The sequence below is a fragment of the Seriola lalandi genome, unplaced genomic scaffold (assembly GCF_002814215.2).
Source record: "Seriola lalandi dorsalis isolate HSWRI2012SDOR001 ecotype SW California unplaced genomic scaffold, Sedor1 jcf7180002054613, whole genome shotgun sequence".
NCBI classification, from domain to species: Eukaryota; Metazoa; Chordata; class Actinopteri; order Carangiformes; family Carangidae; genus Seriola; species Seriola lalandi.
In genome coordinates this window covers 137,307-158,825 of record NW_019525166.1, presented here as the reverse complement: position 1 = coordinate 158,825, position 21,519 = coordinate 137,307, and the positions used below count along the sequence as shown (strand labels likewise).

General features: G+C 39.6%; 1 protein-coding gene across 1 annotated transcript; it reads left to right on the top strand.

Moving 5' to 3' along the window:
- Positions 1–2,221: 2,221 nt before the first annotated feature.
- On the top strand, positions 2,222–9,099 carry ankk1 (ankyrin repeat and kinase domain containing 1). Its single transcript, XM_023419900.2, has 9 exons — positions 2,222–2,604; positions 2,810–3,092; positions 3,226–3,377; positions 3,692–3,741; positions 4,737–4,892; positions 5,872–5,987; positions 6,665–6,698; positions 7,171–7,411; positions 7,649–9,099. The coding sequence occupies exons 1-9, from the start codon at positions 2,423–2,425 to the stop codon at positions 8,694–8,696; spliced, it is 2,262 nt and encodes a 753-aa protein (XP_023275668.1). The 5' UTR covers positions 2,222–2,422; the 3' UTR covers positions 8,697–9,099.
- The last annotated feature ends 12,420 nt before the right edge of the window (positions 9,100–21,519 follow it).

The following is a 21,519-nucleotide window of genomic DNA, read 5'->3' as shown; positions in this document are numbered from 1 at the left end:
CCTAATTTCTCCAGATAAATTCAGCCGTAAAGAGGGTTGAGTGGTGGTGAAATATAACTGACGAGCCTATAAAACAGAACAGCAGGTGGGAATAAGAGGGAACGACATCTTTGTTTCCCCATCTTTTTGAATGAGTGTGTTATTACCGTAATCCTCTCACATAAACCAGGCAGGTTAAATCTTATCTCTAAAAGAGAAACCTGCTTTAATGATGCAGAGAGATGAAATCCACAATTTACGGGGTCTAAGAAGAAGTCAAAGTGGAAGGCGGTAAATGTCTTGACACACTGGGAACTGAAATGGGTGCATTTCACACATCAGTCCTTACAACATCAGGAAAGACACTCAAAGTCAGCTTGCAGCAATTTACATCTCGAATAATTATAGATCAATTTACAGTGTGCTAAAAGAGTTGCAATACCAGTTCCACTGGAGAATGAGGCAATGTCATTTGAACTAAAAAAACAGTCTTCCCAAACACAGAGGCAGTTAGTTTAATGCAAATGAAATCATTTCCATCTTGTTGTCTCTTGAAAACAATAAACCTCCACACACAAATCAGTTCAAAAGCTTTTAATCTCATTTTGTTTTCTCTGTGTCTTAAACAGAAGGGGAAACTAGCCAGGCTGACTAAGTGATTAGAATGGGAGAAACGAGCCTCAGTTATGGCTGCTGTCACACTACACACTTTATTTACACATAATGAATGCTTGGGCTTTGCCAACAAAGCATTAAAGTACATTTTCAACACAATTGCAATTTACTGACCAGTTTAGGTCTTTAAATTATTAAGAAATTCAAAATGGTCTTATGACTTTGAGTATTTTGGCCTGGTTTGAATTTTCTTTAATTGTTTTTAGCTTTTTTGTAATAGTTGCCACAAAAAGAAATAGCTTTTTGTGCGTTTCCTGACACTACATGATAACAACAAAGTAATCCTACTGCGTTTGCACAACAGTTTGGGCAGCACTGAAACTTGAAGCTGGCATTTAAATCAGTGCACAAACCATCCAGAGAGTACATTTACCTAGTAACTACACAAAACTGTTTCACAATAAACTTTACAAACTGTGAGATTTTGGGAAATACAGTATATATATATTTTGGGAGACAGGGATGGACAGCTAGCCTGGCTAACGAGAGCTGCTTACAAGCACTTCTGGAGCTTTATTATTTTATCAACATGTTATATTTCGTTTGGCTTTTGAACTTTTTCAATTTAACAAAGACATGAAATTATATATTGTTGGGGGTTATGTGCTGGACTATGATCTGGCCTGACCATTGAGAGCAACTGATGGTTCAGTGGTCTGCCCAAGGACACTAGGACACATGGGCAGGAGGAGCTGAAGATCGAAGCGCCAACTTTGTGATCAATGAGCGACCCACTTTACCTCCTGAGAGACAGCTGCCCCGTTCCCCTTGTTTACTTGGCCAGGAGCAACATCCTCCGCTTGTTGCGTCACAGTGACAAGAACACTCACATTTTTACGCTGAATTAACTGTCTGTTGGCCGTGGCTTCTTGGTTAACTGGCAGACATGAGGGTGGTATTCATTTTCTTATCAACGTGGCTCTCAGCAAGAAAGTAAATAAACATATCTCAAAACATTGAACTTTTTTTGGAGTGTGGGAGTCAAAACAATAAAAATCTGTATTGTGGGCATGACAAGCCTTTCTCATGAATTTGTTTTATATTAGTTTTTGTTTTCTTATCCATAAATCAAGTTGTGCTGACATTACTATTTAGAGCAAATGTGTGGGGGAATGTGGGCTGCACACACACACACGCACAGCTGCTTCAGAAAACTGTCATATCCTCAGTCTCAAACTGCTGGTCCACCGGATCTGCTGGGGGTTAAGCGTCTTGTTAAAGTACGATTTAATAGCAGTGGATGGTTCATTAGGCAGGTCATTTACCGTATATACCGTATATAAAGATCCAAATTACAGTGGTCATATCTATCATATGAGCTATCATAACCGATACTCTGTTGGTGCTGAATCTACACATTTCTGGGGAATTGCTTAGTTTTCCCTTTCAGATGGCTGAGACTCAGTCTTAGCATTGGAGGCAAAAGATTAGAAATCATACACTCTCTGGATGACTAAATGCTAGGTCAGCAGTCTTGGCAGCCGAAAACCGGCTTTGTGACATTTCAGAGCAAACAAGTTCTGCAGAAGAGCTCCTCCCACAGATCAACAGTGTAGTGTAGTCTGTATGTGACACAACATGCCTTTCACAGCCAGCTGCCACTGATTTGATCGTGTATCTGTGTTCTACAACTTTCTCTTTCGGTGCGACACACAAGTTCCTGCGGTGCCACTGATCGATGTTGATCTGGAGGATGAACCCTGTTAGCGTGTAGGATTAGAGAGTGAGTGTGTTGTGGGGGCTCGTGTCAGAGAGGATCTCTGTACTCATGGATTGCTTTGCCGGATCCCCTGGGCAGTTCAGGAACTTCCGGAAGGACGATTTTGAGGCTAACTGGATTAAGGTGGCAGAATGCAGATTTGGTCAGGTGTACCAGGTCAAGCTCAAACTCTGGCGGGAAAAATGTGCCCTGAAAAGCTTTGACAGCTTATGTGCAAACAACTTTTACAGGTAGGACTTACTAACACAAATTTCTTAGTATATTTGTATAGTTGTGTGTTTTAAATTACTATTGAACTTTACAAAGATCTTATCGTTACTCTTTGCACCTTTTACCGTGTTTGACAAAGAAATTTATGTTTCCAGTGGTCAAAGTTCAAAATACCTATTTAATGTCCAAAGCCCCTCTGCTGACCATTACTTTTCTCCATCACAGGAGAGTAATGGATGAGGCATCCAGCATGGCCAAAGTGAAATTCAAATACATCATGTCCATCTACGGACTGTGCAGTGAAGCGACTGCTGTGGTGATGGAGTACATGAGTAATGGATCGCTGAACAATCTGCTAGCCAGTCACACTTTGATGTGGCCAAAGAAGTTCCAGATGATTCATGAGGCCTCCATGGGCATGAATTTCCTCCACACTATGAAACCTCCACTACTCCATCTTAACCTCAAGACATCCAACATCCTACTGGATGATCATCTCCATGTCAAGGTCAGTGAAACTCAAAAAAACAACTTAATAAGACTGTAAATGCTCACAGTAGCAGTGCTGACATTTGACTGCAGATAATAATATGTATGATAATTCTGTACTACTGTAGAATTCTTGTTTTTCTACCTCTAAGATTTCAGATTTTGGTTTAATTCACTGGGAAGAGGGCATGAGCAAGACATTGTTCATGGAGCATCTGACAGCAAGAGGGAACATAAGTTATATTCCTCCAGAGACTTTCACTCAGTGCCCTGATCCTCCAAGAACTACCTTTGATGTTTACAGGTGACTTGCCAAGGGCATTTCTGAAATTGCACCATCAAAGAGTCATTGTTTTTTCTGATTCAGCGAACAATCCACAATTCACACAGTGTAACCTCTCAACTGTATATATTTTTACTCTATTACAACTCACAGGAACATATTCTACTCATGTCTTACTCACTCACTTTTTTTTAAATCTTAAAAAGCATGATCTTTTTTATGGAACAAAAAAACACCTTCTTTTTTTCAGTGGCTTTTATATAAGAGCAATCACTACAAAGTTGCAAAAGTGACAAAATTGGGACTGAAGTGCCTCCGTCTGCTTTCATCCACAGCTTTGGAATTGTGATTTGGGAGATTCTGACACAGCAGAAACCGTATGCAGGTAGGATTTAATTCATTTGAAATGTATCACATCTCCACATCAAATAGATTTGTAGGTGTAACTTCAGCAAGGAGTCATGTAACATTCAACATTATCACTTTAACAGCATAAGGGTGAAAGCAGTTTCATCTGACTGTTTCCAAAACTGAATTTCAAAGTTGAAAGTGATACAACTAAACAAAGAGCCTTAGCTCTCCCAAATGTTGTAAACAAGCACAAAAAGAAAATGTCTACCAATGGTCATACAGCATTTCACTGAAAAAAGACATGCTGAAAGATATATCAGTGGTTACAATAATAGAAAAGACCATTCTGTCATCACCCTTCAAATTAATTCATGGCACTCAAGATGTCATGGTTAGTTTCCTATGAGCAACAACAAGCCATAAGTCAGGCCTAATATCTTATTCCATTTACTTAAACATAACCATGTGCAAACCTTTTAAAGAAACTGTTTGACATTTTGGGAAATGGCTTATTCCCTTTCATGCAGAGAGATTAATAACACATAACATCTGTCCGTTAAACATAAAGTCAGCAGACTGTTAGCTTAGCTTGAATGCAATGAAAACAGGAAACAAGGGGAAACAGCTGACCTGACACTGTCCTAAGGTAACAACCCCCCCTACCAGCACCTCCAAAGCTCAAGCATTAACATGTTAAAGCTAGTTTTAATTCTAATCTGTCACCATGATGCCGATCAATCACATTCAGTCTCATTTATGTCACGTCACTGTTTTAGCCGACGCCCAGGATGCTTGCTCACGTCTACCTATGGACAGAGAGCAACAGTGGCACGTTGAATGAACCTGTAATACTGTCACATGATTTGTAGCATAAATTTAGTGCACAACATAATTAGGCCCAGGGTCCCTCTGACAAATTATTTTGATACTGTGTTGAAACAAGTAAACCTGCTTTGCTGCTGTAATTGCTCTCTGCATGTGTTGAATCTCCACTGAGCCTTGTGTCTGACATCTGTTTTGTGGACCCAGGGTGCAGTGTGACCACAGTGCTCTTGGAGGTATCACAGGGTAAGAGACCCTGTGTGGAGATGATACCTGAGCAGATGCCCCATGAGTGTGATCAGATGATCAGAATCATGCAGCAGTGCTGGGACCAGGATCACGGAAAGAGGCCACAGTTCTCAGGTGCAAAAACAAACAATTGTTGTTTGCTAACTTTCCAATTTAGATTTTAAGTTCTCAGTAATTATGTTATCCGCTGAGTTCCCAAAGCAACTGAGTTGATGTTTTGACAGAAACAACTGATTGCCCAAATGCACTGAGATGAAAACAGATGATCTCTAATAGATGATAAGCTTGATCACAGCACCAACACATATTTTAATGAAATTTCAATTCTCTAAACTTGAGGAATGACATTTCTGCAGTATCCTGGAATAATGACGCAATGTGAGAATTCGAGCCTTTTCATTTGTACAAGGACTGGTTTGATTGCTGTATCACCAGTGTGCCCTAAAGATGTAACAACATCTATGAGGGAGCATACAAAGTGTCTTGGCTGCATCCATAGAAATATGACGTGTACTTTATCACATTTGTCTGATGTTGTGTTTAATTGTGTGTAAATGATGCAAAGATATTCAGGAATACTACTAATTATACTCCCTAAATGGAGAATGTCACAATTGGGTGGAAATTTCTCTCTTGATCCACATATTGTGGATCAGAAGAGAAAGATGTGTTGCAGGCAGCAGTTCTCAACAGAAATGTACCCAACAAAACAAGCATGTTGTCCTCTTTGGCTTTGTATGTAATTACTGAGTCAACAGTTGAGGGAGAATGTAGTGAAGCTTGGGTGAAATGCATACAAGCAACTTTGGTTTAGACGAGCACTTATGGCTTGAGAAGTCATATTAATGAATACAAATCAGTGTCATATTTATTCATAAACTCCTACTGTTCCTATTTGTGATGTTCAGAAAAACTCCCTGCTAATATTACTGTATCTATGAAAGAATTTACCTGTAATTCATGCATGACTGTTCATTCTCTGTAGTGATGCAATTATAAGAAGATCCAACTGGGGTTTGGAGTTGCAAGTCTGAGACTAGATTTGTTGATTAGGCAAATTCAGATCAGTCCTTGACTGCTGTCTTTTTTGCAGACATTTTGATGAAAACAGAGACTCTGAGTGAAGTGCTGAAGGTCCCTGGACCAATCCACTGTCGCAAAAACGCTGACGAGGGATCAGATTCCTCGCTGGTTCCTCCATTACATGAAGTTAGTTCCGTTTTATATTCTGATATCTACTATATCTACTCCACTTTTGTCATAATGGGCAGCTAAGGTTAGTGGTATTATAAGGAAGAGTGTGAGAAAAGGTAATACAGTTTACACTATTAAAAGGTCTACATCTAGTGGCTCTGTGAGGATGTAATTAGACACTGTGTTGTTTTAAGGTAAGTGCCAGTGTTGTCAGACTGAGCAGAAAAAACATGGTCCTTATAACTGCAGAATTTGCCTGAAAATCATCATCATCATCATGTTTCTACATGAAAAGCCAGAGGACCATTAAATATATTAGGATTTACTCTAGGTACCATGGATATCTGTACCACATTTTAATGGCAATCCATTCAGCAGTTGTTGAAACATTTCACTAAAAATGGTGGCACTAGAGAAAAATTCAGGGGGTTCACTAAAGTCAGTATCCTCCACCCTTTTTATGACTTTTTTAGCAGCTAGTGTGGCTAAAAAAAGAAAAGTACAAAAATGACTTTGCGTTATTCTGTGCAGACAAGTTATTAATACTTGTGTGTAATTGTTGAGTCATTCATACCCTCGAACACCCATGCTCACAGTATTGATTGATATAAGTGCTTATTAGCCACTTATGATGATTGATGTCTCAGCTAATGACTTTTGAAGTATTTTCTTTCTTTCCTTTTCCATTTTAGATTGCTTTGCCTGAGATGTCTGACCTTCCCTCAGGTAAACACATGGGAAGAGCAGGAGAAAAATCATGTTCAATGCAAAGCCTAGAGGGTTGACATTTAAAAAGTGCTATTTACAGTGCTGTCACATTTGTAATATTACCTTTAGTACTGAGAAGCAGAGTCAAGCAGAAGCAGGAGAGAATACAAGAAACGTTCGTACAGCCTCTTGGATGCTTTTTTTCTCTTAAATGCTGACTGGATTATTGAATAGATCATTCACAGCACATTTTATTGATCTTTTCATATATAAGCCCCATTAAAATTAAAGTAGATATATAGCTACGTTTGTTCAAACACCAATGCACAAGGTAAATATTTAATTCCAACAGCTGGTATTGACTAATAAAAGGAGGACACTCAAATAAAATAAAACAGGATTCAGAAAAATAAAATTTCCTATGCCACAATATAATCACTGTTTCTGAAGGTCTTTTTCTTATATAATTCCCTTTGCATTAATTTCACAGATAACCCACATGCCACGGATGGCATTCTCTGTTTGCTGTACAAAAAGGACTTTGGTAGTTTCAGACTGTCTGTGAAAAGAGAGCATGTATCCACACAGTTTTCTGGGCAAAAGAGCCTTCTTCACTACACAGTAGCCAGCGGGGACACAGACAGTGTCAAGCAGGTCCTGAGTCTGGGTGCTGAAGTCAACTGTGCGACTGCCAGAGGTTATACTCCTCTTATTATTGCTGTTCTGCACAGGTTTGTATGAGTAATTTTAGTGAACTGTTTTAAGAGTGACACAGGGAAAAGTAATTTGTGTTAGCAACTGGCTATTTTGATAAATTTCTGCATGACAAGATTGATACCACGCTCAAGTTTGTGTGCAAGGCTACACCCAGAAGATGGTTAGCTTGGCTTCGAATAAAAACTAGTCTACGTCAAACTATTGCTTTAAAAGTACCACAGTACACTAAGGTTGAAACATCTCTTCTACAGGCTTCATGAAATCATCTGTCTGCTGCTGGAATACGGTGCAGCTGCCACCCAGGAAGACGAGGACCAGTGGACGGCACTACATTTTGCTGCTCAGAATGGAGATAACAAAACTGTAAGTCTTCTTTTGGACAAAGGAGCTGTGGCGGATGCCCGGGAAAAAACCGGATGGATGCCCCTCCATCTGGCCTGCCAGAACGGCCATGAAACAGTGGTGCGCCTGCTGCTTTCACGGCTGTCAGAGGAAGCAGTCAAAGAACGTGAGGAAGCACAAGGGAGGACGCCGCTCCACCTAGCCTCCACCTACGGGTATCTGAATATTGCCAAGCTCCTCCTCTCTCAAGGAGCAGATCCCAACGCTACAGACTGCTCTCTCTCCACTGCTCTTCATTTATCAGCCCAGGAAGGCCATAACAGAGTCGTGAGACAGTTGTTGAAGAGTGGAGCGAGTACTGACAATGCAGACAGCAGAGGATATACTCCTCTTCACCTGGCTGCTCTGAAGGGTCATACAGGCATATGCAGGCAGCTGTTGTCAAATGGGGCCAGCCCAGACTCCAGGACCCTCCAAGGTTGGACTCCCATGCACCTGGCTGCCCTGAAGGGTCATGAAACCACGGTGGTCCAGCTGAAGAGTCAAGGTGGTTGTGTGAATGCTTCAGGGGAGAATGGATGGACCCCGCTCCACCTCGCCTGCAAGCAGAGCAAGCCGGAAGTGGTGGCGAAGCTCCTGGCGGCCAAGGCCGACCCAAACGTGACGGAGGACAGTGAAGGATGGACACCGTTACATGTAGCTTGTAACAGTGTCTGTTTCCCAAGTGTCCTTCATTTGTTATCACATCATGCAGATGTCAATGTAGTAAACTCGGGAAAGGCGACACCTTTACACCTGGCTGCCCAGCATGGCTGTGTGCCAATCATAAAGGCTCTACTGCTGAATGGAGCAGACAGGACACGTCTGGACTCTTCTGGATCCACAGCTCTGAATGTGGCCCAGAGGTGTGAGAAATGGGAAATAGTGCAACTATTGAAAAAGGAATGTGAAGCATGACTCTCCCTCTGGTTAGAGCAATTTGAATAGAAGGACTATATACAATGAAAACATCAATGACACAGCTGGAATATTATCCTGCTTTTGAGTGCAGCTTTTATTAAGCAGCTTAAAGCAAGGTTTTCAACTTTATTACTTTTAAATGTCTTATTATTTTTTTTAGAAATACATTATTTTACTACACAATTGAAATGTACAAAGACTATTTGTTCCATTGTATCTGCCTAGCATGCTAAAGAAAACTTTTTTTCCTGAATGTATCACGTAAAGCACTGGGAAAGTGGTCTTAAACTTTTGGACACCCCTGTATCACAACAGCCCTTAGTTGTGTATTTTATCAAATCATTGTACAATTAAAAAATTGTATTGTATTTTTAGTATAAATAAAATTTGATTGATTTTATTTTGGTTCAAAAAATGAACCTCTTTGTCTAATTAATAATAATAATGAATTACTTTGCTATATAAATACACATATACTATATTGATGCCAAACCAGGCGTTTATACTGGAAATAGCTAACAGTCTGTAAAGCTCAACAAGGTGAGTCAGCACATGGGGTCAGAATCAGGTGAAGTAGACAGTAGACAGTAAATAGATATTGATTCTCCTCAGTGCTTTCCCGGTGAATGGCATTAACGCTGCTGCCACATATGGATGAAAATGAGAGCATAAAAGAGCGGCTGTAATAAAATAAAATAATAACTTATAGAGAAATAGATTCATTTGATCAAACCTGTAAAACTTTATGAAGGTATTATGTGTCTAATAATCAGGTAAAAAAAAAAAATTTGATGACAAAACTAGTGTATCACTGTCGTTAATATTATTTAATAGCATCTATTGGACTTTTACAAACTATAAACGCATATATGGTTTATGGCGAGGCAAGATAACTCTGATCATCAGTCATCTCCTGCAGACTGAGGGAGGCCCTGCCCAGCTTGTGCCACACTCATTTACCACAGTGACACCTTATTAAATTGAAATGAAATGCACAGATTCAGGAGCTGTATTGACCTACGTGTTTACAGCGTGTTCCCTGAAACCACAAGAGGCCGATTCTGATGGAGGTGTGGGAGGTGAGCTGAATCAAATTACTGTAAATGAACAGAGCAGGATTAAGCTTGTCATAGACTGAGCTATTGGCTTTTTTAGTGAATATCTGCTTTTAAATTGTTTTATTTTTTTATGCTAAAACTACTTCTTTTTTCTCCCTGACATTTGTGACCCTGAGTATATTTAGTGCTGTCTGTTAGCTTCTTAAATTTGTCTCCCAGTGTTAGCCATTTTTGAATGTTTGTACAACGTCCGATGGAAAAGGCCATGCTTGCTGAAAGTGCACAAACATGTACAACTTGTAACCTCAACTAAAACCTAACTAACCTACAATAAGTTGAGTGTGACTCACATACAGTCTATGGCGTGTGACTACTTCACAATAAAAGCCATGAAAAGTAGCCACATGACGTGTTTATCTACTTCAACAGACTGATAACATTGCCTATTCTGTCTAGTTTCAGTCTTTGGCTGCATTTTTCTCCCTTGATACTTCTGTGAATGTGTTTAATTTATTTTTGAATCAATTTTAGACAGCGATCAGGAAGCTGCACTCACTTCGGCTGCCTTAGATTTAGATAAGCAAAGTCCTGATTTATAATGTCATATGGTTTATATCAGGAGCCTGACGAAGTATCTGCTGACCCTGCTCTCACTGTAATCTATCCACTAGAGTTTGAAAATCAGCCATCACATTTTGAAAAAAGGCTCTCTGGAGAGGACTGTGTGCTTCAGGTTACGTAGGATGATTTATAGTTGATAGTGTCCTTTTTTCCGAAGCGACTCCCATTTGAAATTTATGATGCTTTCAGTGTCTTAAAAATTGTAAGCAAACCACATTTGTGTAATTTTTATCTACAGTAAACAGTGTGATGACAATTTAACAGATGGGAATGACACTCATCTATGGAATCCACATAGATGTGTCATTGTGAAACTTGTCGAACAGCGTTTCTGCCCTTCTAACAGTCAAACCGACTTTTACAACAACATCTAATCAGGCCTACCTAAACCAATGGTGTTGCCCCTCCATTTTCATGCATACACATTGAACACCTTCTGTCGGCCAGTAATTGGGTTTGCAGGCGCCTAAACTAATTTTATTTTCTAACAGGGAGAGAAGCAGGAACAAGATAATGTCATATACGTTGCAGGTATCACACCAAAGAACTAAGGACAAAAAGAGGGGAACGGTGATGTGGTGTTTTCTTTCCTTTGCTGAAGCAATGCCCTGCCACATTGTTTAATAACTGCACTTATTTAACATATACATTACTCAAACAAAGTGGAGCAATATCTTAATGAAACATTTTACAATGTCACTCCACCTTATGCTCTTGCTTATGTTTTGTGCAGTGTAATAATATGTTCAACTAAATTAGATAGAAACTTCAATAACTGCTTAGACTGAACTGGTTCAAAATGACAATAGAATACAGCTCACCACGGTGTGTATCCACCTCCGCGAAATTAAAAATGTGTTGCTGTATTCAAAGGCTCTAAAGGCTTTGTTGTAAAACTCATCAGGAGCAATTTGCATACATAATACTTTTCAACAATTTATACAATTCTCATTTGGGCCTGCGATGGATGAGCTGTTTAATCTCATTGTGTGATCCCACCTAAACCCCTATACACTCTTTAGGCTGTTTACCAAAGTTTGAGCGTACAGATATATTTGCATAAAAGAATTTAAAATGTTATTTTGCTCCACCGAGGCCTCTGAAACACCGTTAAGAAGGTCTGTCTGACATTCACAGCTCTCATCTTAATGATAGGATGTAATCTGGCTACTTATTGGTATATTTAGCTTCTCAGTGGAGGGCCATTAGACGCTCTCTGCAGAGCCCCTCTTAACTGTCAGGGTTAAACTCACCATTGAGCTGTGCCCTGCGGTGTTAAGCCACTGCAATCATGACTGATGCATCTGTGTCTTTTGACCCAGGTGTGCCGCCTCAGCTGGGCTGAGCAGGCATCTAGGCCGGCATCTCTGGTCCTTGCAACAGTAAGTGATTGAGTGATCTATCATGTCTCCTGGGGAATGATTTTTTCTAGAGTGATGATATGGAAAACATTTTTCGCCCCTGTCATCTCTCTGCGACCTCTCACTCTGCAGTATGACAGTGGAAAAACACTTTAGGTTGGTCTCTCTACATCCCCAAGGTTGTTGCTAGCTGATGTGCGAGTGACTGGTCTTTGTCACCTCGATGAACTTCCAAATAAGGCTACTGAGTGAAAGCATTTTGATTAAATTGCATGCTTTGAACAAGTAAACTACATAAAGAAACAGCATACAGAAAGATTATTCTTATTCTTCAGGATTTAAAAATGATAATCTATTCCTATACTGCAGAATGTATTTTCAAAGCTATTGAACTATTGCTACTGAATGGCCTTGTTTTCTCTTGTGTATTCTTATTATCCTTTCAGCTCCCTTTCCTTGGTGTTGTCATGTTCTTGTGAAATGATTAATGGTGGATCTCATTGCTATCTCCCAGCACAGAGCAGAACCCCCCCCCCCAACACTGAGCCTTACACCATTTGAATACCCTATATAGCACACTATGCATAGTTTAGCAGCATCTCACACTGAGAAGGATTGGACATCCCATCTCTGCTAAGGTTTGCAAGATAAAGAAGTCTATGTGTGTTCATTTCATGCATCACACCTCTTTGTTTCTTCTATGTTTTTTCTTAAAATTATCTTATTTTGGCCTTTTGTAATAAGTAATCCATAATGACTGCATGTGCTTCCTTTTTTGTTCCTGAAAATTATTAATGGATCAAAGAGTGATCCCTAAATTAACTGAAATGAAAAGCAATCAGCAGCAAGAATGCTGACTAGTCTTGATTGTTTATTAAAAAAAAAGAAAAAAAAAAGAGATTAAAGCGTCATTTGTGCAAAACTGGAGAAAAACTAGTAGCTGTTTGGCTGTTTCTATAATGGTTTATCTAATAGAATGCTTTTGTACTTGTCAGGCAAAGCAGAAGAGTTGATGCTGCTTTTAGTGCAGCACTGCCCCTGCACATTTTCACATAATACATTAGTTGTTTGTTCTGTCTCAAAGGCAAAGTGAATGGATGAGTTAGAAAAGGGGTTACACAGAAATGCAACCTTAGGCCTTTTGGTATCACAACTGAAATAGTAGTCTCTGCAACACAGTTAGTACATGCATGTGCTAGGCTCTTGGACTGTAGTCTACAGTTGTCGCTGGAAATGATGCATTGCATCAAAGAATATTCACTTAATTTACAGGAAAGCTTTCAAGAATTTTTTTTCTTGTAGATTAATATGTTGCTCTTTAAGAGGTGATTACTACCACAGCCTTGTCTGCTGAGGTTCAATGACTGAGAAATTATAGAAAATAATAATCATAGCGATTAGATATTGAAATAAAAATTCAAATGTAACGGTCAAGGTGGTCTAGGAAAAAAGAAACAGCTTTTTTGTATGCAACAAAAGAATTAATAGTGTGTCATCAAGATTTTAATATAATTTGAGAGAAAGAAAATTATGGAGGCTGTTCAATTATGCAAGATTCACAACATGCGCTCACAACTCAAGAGTAGTATGTTTGAACGAGTTAAAAAAGAATACAAAGATCTGCTCACATGCACACGCGCGCGCGCGCACACACACACACACACACACACACACCTTTTATAACTGAAACCAACCTGGTGTGTGTGTGCCCTACATGTTTGTGTGTAGCATCTGACTTCTAGGGTCTCACATTACATTGATGACCCGTAAGGAGTTTGTTTCGGGGGTTTGCAGGTGTGCGGTGCATTTGGTGTCATGATTTAATATAGTTGTGTATTTTGTCTCTAAATTGCTTTGTGCACCAACTGTAACAAACATTAATAAAAAAGAGAGAGAAAGAGCAAAGTCATTCAGGACATTTCAGTAACTTTTTAGACCAATCTCTTTAAAAGTTTTACTCGGTGCAGATAAATGACAAAAAGATATATTGCTACTATGGAGCAGGTCCATTGGAGATCACAGTATTATAACATCCACACTCTTCACTGCCAGCAGGACCAAACCGACAGTGAATTTAACGCTACTCTGATATGTATCGGTTTCATTTCCTCTCGCCTTCACCTCTTATCCTTCAGGCTTCAGTCAAGATTACATCCAACCTCTGCAGATGAATGAGAATTGTTTTCCCTCACAAGCCACTTCTTCCCTAAAAACAACATACCCCCAAAAAACCATCAGTAAAATCAGCTGCTGCTGCTGCTGCTGCTCACTCCCTGTCACTCTCTACAGGTTCCTCAGTCTCTTATGCATTATTCACTGCAAGTCAATGCATGGCATGCAGGCATGTCAAACAGAGTGTTTGCACGCACACGGCAGGAGATGAAACAGCATTTAAAAAATATATGATGGCACAGCATGACTCAGCAAAGCTTAGGTACGGATTTGATAGGGAATACATATGTGTCTGTAAAGAAAATGATGCAGGTTGAATATGTTTTCAGGCCCAACATACATACAGTTAAACAGCAAATCTAAAGTATCTCACTACAGTAAGCAAACACTAAGTGGGTTTTGCTGTTACAAAATTAAAAACCTTTTAATAATAATAATTTCCTGAAGGTTCTGATGTTTACTGAAATGGGCTAGTAGATAGTTAATTCCAAACAATAAAATACAGAAGTTTCAGATAGCTCACATCAATTGTAATTTTAGCAACAAAGAGAATATTTAATTACTAAGCTTTTTTATTGTACGCACTCTAAACACTGCGCCACTAAAATCAGGGTTTTACTAAAACTCACCACTGAAGTTGTTTTAAGAGAAACACCAAACAATGCTGCAGCATCTGTTTGCTATCGTTACCTGCTGTTAGCAGTTTCCAGCTGACTTAAAACATTACAGTTCCTCAGATAACAATGTCTGCTCCACTTCTGAGCTGGCAGTCACTAGTAAGGTGGAAAGTCTTGAAAACATATGAAAGCCTGTTTCTGTCTGTTGTTAAAGCAGTTAAGAAACAAGGAACTGCAGCATTTGTTTTTTTACACTGCAAAGAGTAAAACCTGTTACCTTCACCTTTAAAAAAAAAAAAAAAAAGCTAAACTCCTAATGGCACATGATATCTTATTTTAGTTGTGTTGATAACAGTGTGCCTTCCCATTTTACCTTCATCTATAATCCAAGCTATACTTTCTCTTTTTTCCCCCCCCAATAAAATTGGGCCAAATCCTTTTCAAAGGCACCACTGAAATCCCCTTGATATTCTATGCAGCAGGGGAGAAAATATGAATTGAGAATAGGTTATCTGTAATAACCCCTCCACACGCCTCCACACCAGCTTTAAAGCCAGGATCTAGAGAAAATGAATCAATACAAGTGTAGATGAAGGTGAGACTGGTGACTCAGGCTATTGGAAAAAGACAAAAACTTTTAATTAGCCACTCTATGCACAGCTTGGTTAGATATGACGCATTATTAAAAAATTACTGTTCAATCCTAATATTTAGGACGATGGGTATAAAGGCTATATTAGTATTTTCCAGGACCTTCTCTAATATTTCAAAAAGACTAGGATCAGTCAGATATTGGTGATTTATGTCTCTATTTTCCTCTCTCTCACTTCTTCACTTACACACCTAATTAAGTGTCAGTTGCATGATGGTATATTACACTCTCAATAGCTGTCAAGAAGCAACTGTGATGCCTCAGCCACATGGATGTTAATGTGGTCTCTTGGGTCAATGGCTGACAACAGAGCAAAGCATCTCAAACTTTAGGACACTCAAAAGACAACTTGTCAAGCAGCCGTCAAAAGGATGTTCTTAACTCCAAAGCTCATAATTGCTTTTTTTTTCCAATTTAGTTACCACACTGAAATTCTGCTGATTGCACAAAATATTATATTACAGCCTCATCAGGGTAGCAAAGCTTTAGACTGTCTCTCTCTGATTCACTTGCGTCTGTTTAACATGTCCTACTTTTTGATCAGTGAATCAATAAGGCATAATTGCCTTTGCCTTGATGTATCCTTTGGTGAGATAAAGGAGGATCAGTGAACTCCTCCATGAACTTACACTCAAGTGGGAGGGAGAAAAGTCGACTTGGAAAAGAAACTAAAGCAACATTAAATAATAAAATTCCTCTTTTAGTGTAGAAATAGCTGAAGTTGCCTGCATGCATAATTGTCCAGTGCATTCATGTATAAATAAAAACAACTGTTGGCAACACTACAATATCTTGACAACTAATTGATGGACTGCCATGACATTTGGTACAGATGTTCAAGATCCCCAGAAAATGAATAATAATGATAATCTTGGTTATCCCCTGATTTTTCATCTGGCGCCACCATGAGGTCAAATCTTTAATCTGCCCTGTACTTTGGTTTGTTGCCAAAATGCCCCCTGGGAGTCGTAGTTAACTTCTTATCATTTAATTGCACAGACTAAAGAAATCCCTATGAAAAATACAACTGAAACCAAAACCAACTAACTAGCTAACAAAAAAACAAAAACTGTCTTTCTATTTCTGTAGGTCAGGTGCAGCACTCGAATGCCTCTCCTGTGTGTGATTGTAGAGGGGAGTGAAGAGAGGAAAGGACTGGAGGGAGTGGTGTGCAAAAGCAGAGAGTGGAAAACATTAAACAGAGCTAAAGTGGAGACAGAGAAAGAGGAAGGACTCATCTCACCAAGGATGTGATTATGACTATCTGCACCAAGAGTGCTCTCCAATCTCTCTCTTTCACTCCCAGCACAATTAACAACATCTCCCACTGCTCCTATACCAACCCTGCGCTTCAGATTTGATAGATTGTGTTAAGATTTAGATTGATACTCTGCCTAGGGGGTATAAATGATTACAAATGACTCGGGCCCATCTTCACAGACCTCCATTACAGCAGAAAAGAGCCAGGTGGAGACAGATGGTTAGAAAGTGCAAGGAATAGGGGGAGGGGGCTGAGTTGAAAAGCCCAGCTCACTGAACTTCACTTTAGTCCTTTGCTTTCAACATCGTACTGTCATGCATATCAAGCAAACTTTGCCAAATCAGAGAAGAAACAACATGTGGAGCATATCCAATTAATCCAATCCTATCCATTGCAACAATGTCCTTGTCTTACAATTTCCCCCCCTCAGGCACACTTTTGAGATTAAACAATGGCTTTCACCATGCAACTGATTTCCTGTTGCCTCTGTGGAAGAGAGAGCGCTTCCTTTCTGATGGCATCATGACTGGCACTGATTCACCTCTTCTAAAGATGCTAAAGATTCAGTGTGAATGCAGATGAACAGGTACATCATAATTACCCTTCATCTTGATGAACAGCTTGCGATACCATAAATCATTTGGATAGGACACCTTACAGCAGGAAAATGCTCACTGCAAATCCATGAAGAAATTGTTGTTAATTAAAACAGTAAGCTTGGGTATGGTAATTATTAAAATTTTGTAATAAATTTGGGTCCAGGTTATTTTGATTTAATTGTGCATTTTCCAGTTACTTTATTATTCCTCAGAGCTATTCATATCTCATCTATGCCACTTGTAGTACAGATTTACTGAAGTACATGACAGTTATTACTATTTGCCAGGCAGCAATTACTATTATTTGACGGACATTGTTAAGAAAAGGAATATGTGTGAGAATGGTGAGGTTGATTCTACATTCCAGGCAATGGTGTAATTGCCTCAGTCAAGAGCTGTGATAAGGGTCAGAATATTCGTACTTTTAACAGGCATTTCATTCAACATCCAAATGAATGCAATGATTTAATAATAGTTGATATCCTGGAGGGGTGCTTAAGCTGTTGAATAGCTACTGCAACAAACACATATTTCAAAAAGGTCATGATAAAGATAAGAGCTGCTCAGAGTGTTGCGAGTGTCTCATTGGAGCCTGAGTGATGATAACAGAGCTGGGGTGGTTGTGCTTCAAAGGGGCTTTCTTCAAATGCCATATCAGCTCCTTGACAGTTAGTGTGGGCAGACCCGCTGAGGGCTTCACTAATAACAACACAGTGTAATATTAAATAATTCATGCTGTAACAATGGTAACACTGAGCTACATTAATGAACGTAATAGATGATACAAATGTAATTCTATCCCATTATCCTTCGCAGTGAGAAGCACATAAAAAGAGCTGCAGCTCAAGTACCCACATGACACTAATGACCACTTCTGACCTGTTGTACTGGTGCTAATAAATGAGGCCATCTTGGCAAAGGATGTCTTTGGCTCGGTGCAATGTAAGAAGCTCACCGGTGGAGCAGGTGTTGAATGCTTAAATAAATAATTGATATTTATTTGATTCAGAATCTCAGACCCAAATGCTTAGTCGGCCTCACCTCCGGCCTTTCTTTAGCCAGTACATCCCCTCCCCTCCCGTTCTCAGTCAGCAAAGTGTTTCAAAGCCTGGCGACTAAACAACAAGAAGCACGACTGAATGAAGTTACCCTGTGCACACGAGCGCCAACAAAAAACTATCTAGCTACAACCATTAGCTCACACTAGCATCGTCATGATATGCGCAGCAAAGCTAGCAGTAACCCAGCTAGTGACAGCAACTTTGGCCAAACACATGCACAGCATGGGTAACAGAAAGCTAGGTAATATTAACATGCTCTGTAGCCGGTCACTAATGAAAACTGACACGTAACATTGTGTAGCCAACAAATTACTTACACGTGGAGAAGAAAAGCCAGTTCCGAGTCCAACTGCAGCCCTTTAGCCGCTCGTGGGATTCTCCATCTTGGTAAATTTAAACCAGACCAGTATTGGCTCCAAGGTCGGACAAGTAAAGAAATGCAGCCTTTTGAGTTATCCCCTGGGACGGCCGCAGGCTGAAGGAGCGGATTCAGACACCGATGGAGTCTGTAATAACTTTAATAACTTTATGGATGTTTTGACTGTCCGACCGGGATTTGAGGTGGAAGTCCCCACGGTCAGTCTGCCTGTGTGCTGGTCTTATCTCTTTCCTTGTGTGAGGGCTTTTTTAGATGAAAACATTGTGTCTTCTGTGGTGGAAATTCTGAAAAGTGGCTTTTATTTGAAGGCTGCTTTCTGCACTGTGCCACCTCGTGTGTGGGCGGTCTCTGTGTACCTGTGTCTTTGTAAAGGTAGGGAGCCCCAAGGTTTAACAGGAGGAACTCACATGCACTAACTTGCACAAGTGCATAAACCAACATGCACACACTGCTAGACCAGACACCAAGACAACCAGCAGAGAAAACGAGCGTGACTCTGTTCTCTGCTCAGGACAACAGTTGTTTGCTGCTATATTATTGTTTAAAATCGTGTTTACAGAATCTTAAACCCTCACAAAACTAGAAAAGAAGAACACCAAATATTATTAAAATACCTAGACTACCTTTAGCCTATTGCTCTTCAGTCCCACAGTGGTGCCTCTCTCAGCTGTCATGATTTACTGCACACTCCTGAAGAAACTCAGAAATTCACAAAAATGGAAAACAGTGAGTCAGGCTTAGAAATATTACTAGGAAATATAGTAGTTTTCACAGATTCACTTATTAGAAACCAATAGATATAAACAAATGTGTAGAAGTTCCCTAAAAGGCATTGGGCTTCAACTAATGCAGTGACACAGAGTGAAATTAAGCAAATATGCATGGAAATAACTGCTGAATTTCACAAAACCCTGATGTGATGAAGGACTCATAACTAACACAAACTCTGCAGGAAGCAGACAATGAAGTAGCTGTTTTACATTTGTCTCATGTGCAGTCAGAGCAATGGTGTCTGCAACTCTTTGATTTTGGTGGGTAACTAGCAATTTATTTAAACTGCATTACCATACTCTGCCACTTTGTCTCTTGGAGCAAAGGGGCCTGATGCTGTGGTTGATGGTCCAACAGTGATCACACTTAAGGATTCAGTGACTAGATATAATAAGATTTTAATAATTAATAAGCTATTATGATTCAGTCAATTAAGAGCCTTCTTATTCCTTGAACATGCAGTACACACACAACCCCAACCTCTGTCTAAACACTCCTTCTCCAGCCTCTGGGACTATTTTTGGATGTGCCTGTCACCGAGCTCAGCCCAGCTAGAGACTGAGATGAAGAGGGAAAACACCCACTGCAGACTGAAGGAGGAAGAGGAGAAGACAGAGATATGGAAATATCACCTCAGAGACTGTGTTTCATGCTGCGGCATCTCCCTCCATGCACAACTGACAGTCAAGGTTACCTGCTTTTGTTACTGACATCGTCTTTGATATTCTGTACAACAGAATCAATGGTAGGGTGTGTACCATCATAAATCAAAGATTAGTAGCAATCCTTGGTCATGTGTCATTTCGGATATGGTATTAAGAGACAGGCAGGAGATTGATGGGGACTGGAAAGAGTCTAAGAGTATGTATCTGCTGTGCTGTGGGTAGCACCAAAGTAGAATGGAGCTCCAGTATATCAGTGATGCTTGAATCGGAGCCCCAGGGGGCTGCAGAAAGGGTGACACTGGGGACAGGCTGGCCAGCGTTCAGATATTTCCCCTGATGTAATCAGAAATTAAATCAGAGACATGGTGGTACCCTGCAGCAACTATGATAAAAGAGGGATCAAAACCAGTGCTGTTTATACACTGACAAAAAGTATGAGTACAAAAAGACTACATTACAATTCAAGCTCCTCAATGTTGTGAAGAATAACCATCGAACGTACAGTACTTATATAATGTGTGACGGTGTGTCTTTGTTTGTGTGCCTGTGTTTGTCAGCGGTAATTACAGTGTGTGAGTCTTGCATTCACTGTGTTTACACTAACAAGCTCTTAATTATTCATAAATTCAGATGCAATTCTGGTGTTAAATCTCCAGTGAATTTTTTCACTGATACTAAATTCAGATACATGTCAATGACAGTTATGCATTAATAATTTACACAACCAAAAAAGACACCAAGAATTTAAAACAGGGCTTTAAAAGATAGAAATAGTAAGGACCGTCAAAATCATCAAACATGAAAATTGAGCGTGTAACAGCTACACCATAGTTTTATACATGTACTGCATGATCAGTTTTTTTGTTTTTAGTTGACAAGCCAGAAAATTAGAATAATTCATAAATAATAGTACTTAGAAAGTGTTAATGTGTACAGCTGCTAATTAAAATGATTCAGTAGTTATTAAGAACACAAGAACAGCACAGAGAATGTGTCCGAAGATGATTGGTGTTGGTCCAGTACGTTGGTGTGGGAAATTCCCCCAGGGGATTTTATTATGGGAATACCATACATACATGTGTCACACAGAACAATGGAAGATCCATATATAGCTGAGAAAATGCACATGGATCATATATGGATCTATGCCAGTAAAACAGGCACATAAGGCAGGCTGTGAGAGGATTACATGTGACCGAGTATGATATGCTTTTTGCACATGGATATATAAGGTAAAGTGTTTTCCCTCCTGGCTTCACAATATAATCATATTTACTGAAACATGAGGCACAAGATTTCATTGGCTGTGTTTATGCAAATTATTGTTTTTCTTTGTTGTTTTGGCTCTTCCACAACAGGTTTGCTCAGATCGTGTTTGCCAGGGGGCAAATACAATCCAAATGTCCTAGGAGATAACGCAAGTTCATTAAGCTGTGTCATCAGGTACATCACATCAATCACATGTAGCCCAAAGGGACTCAGTGAATCTGACACCCCGGCTACTGATTCTGTTGTTTTACAACAAAGAAATGACGAAATTAGAATAGATTAGAAACTTTTGAGGTGAAGTCAGGAATTTACACTAGTTTGTATTCCCTGTAGG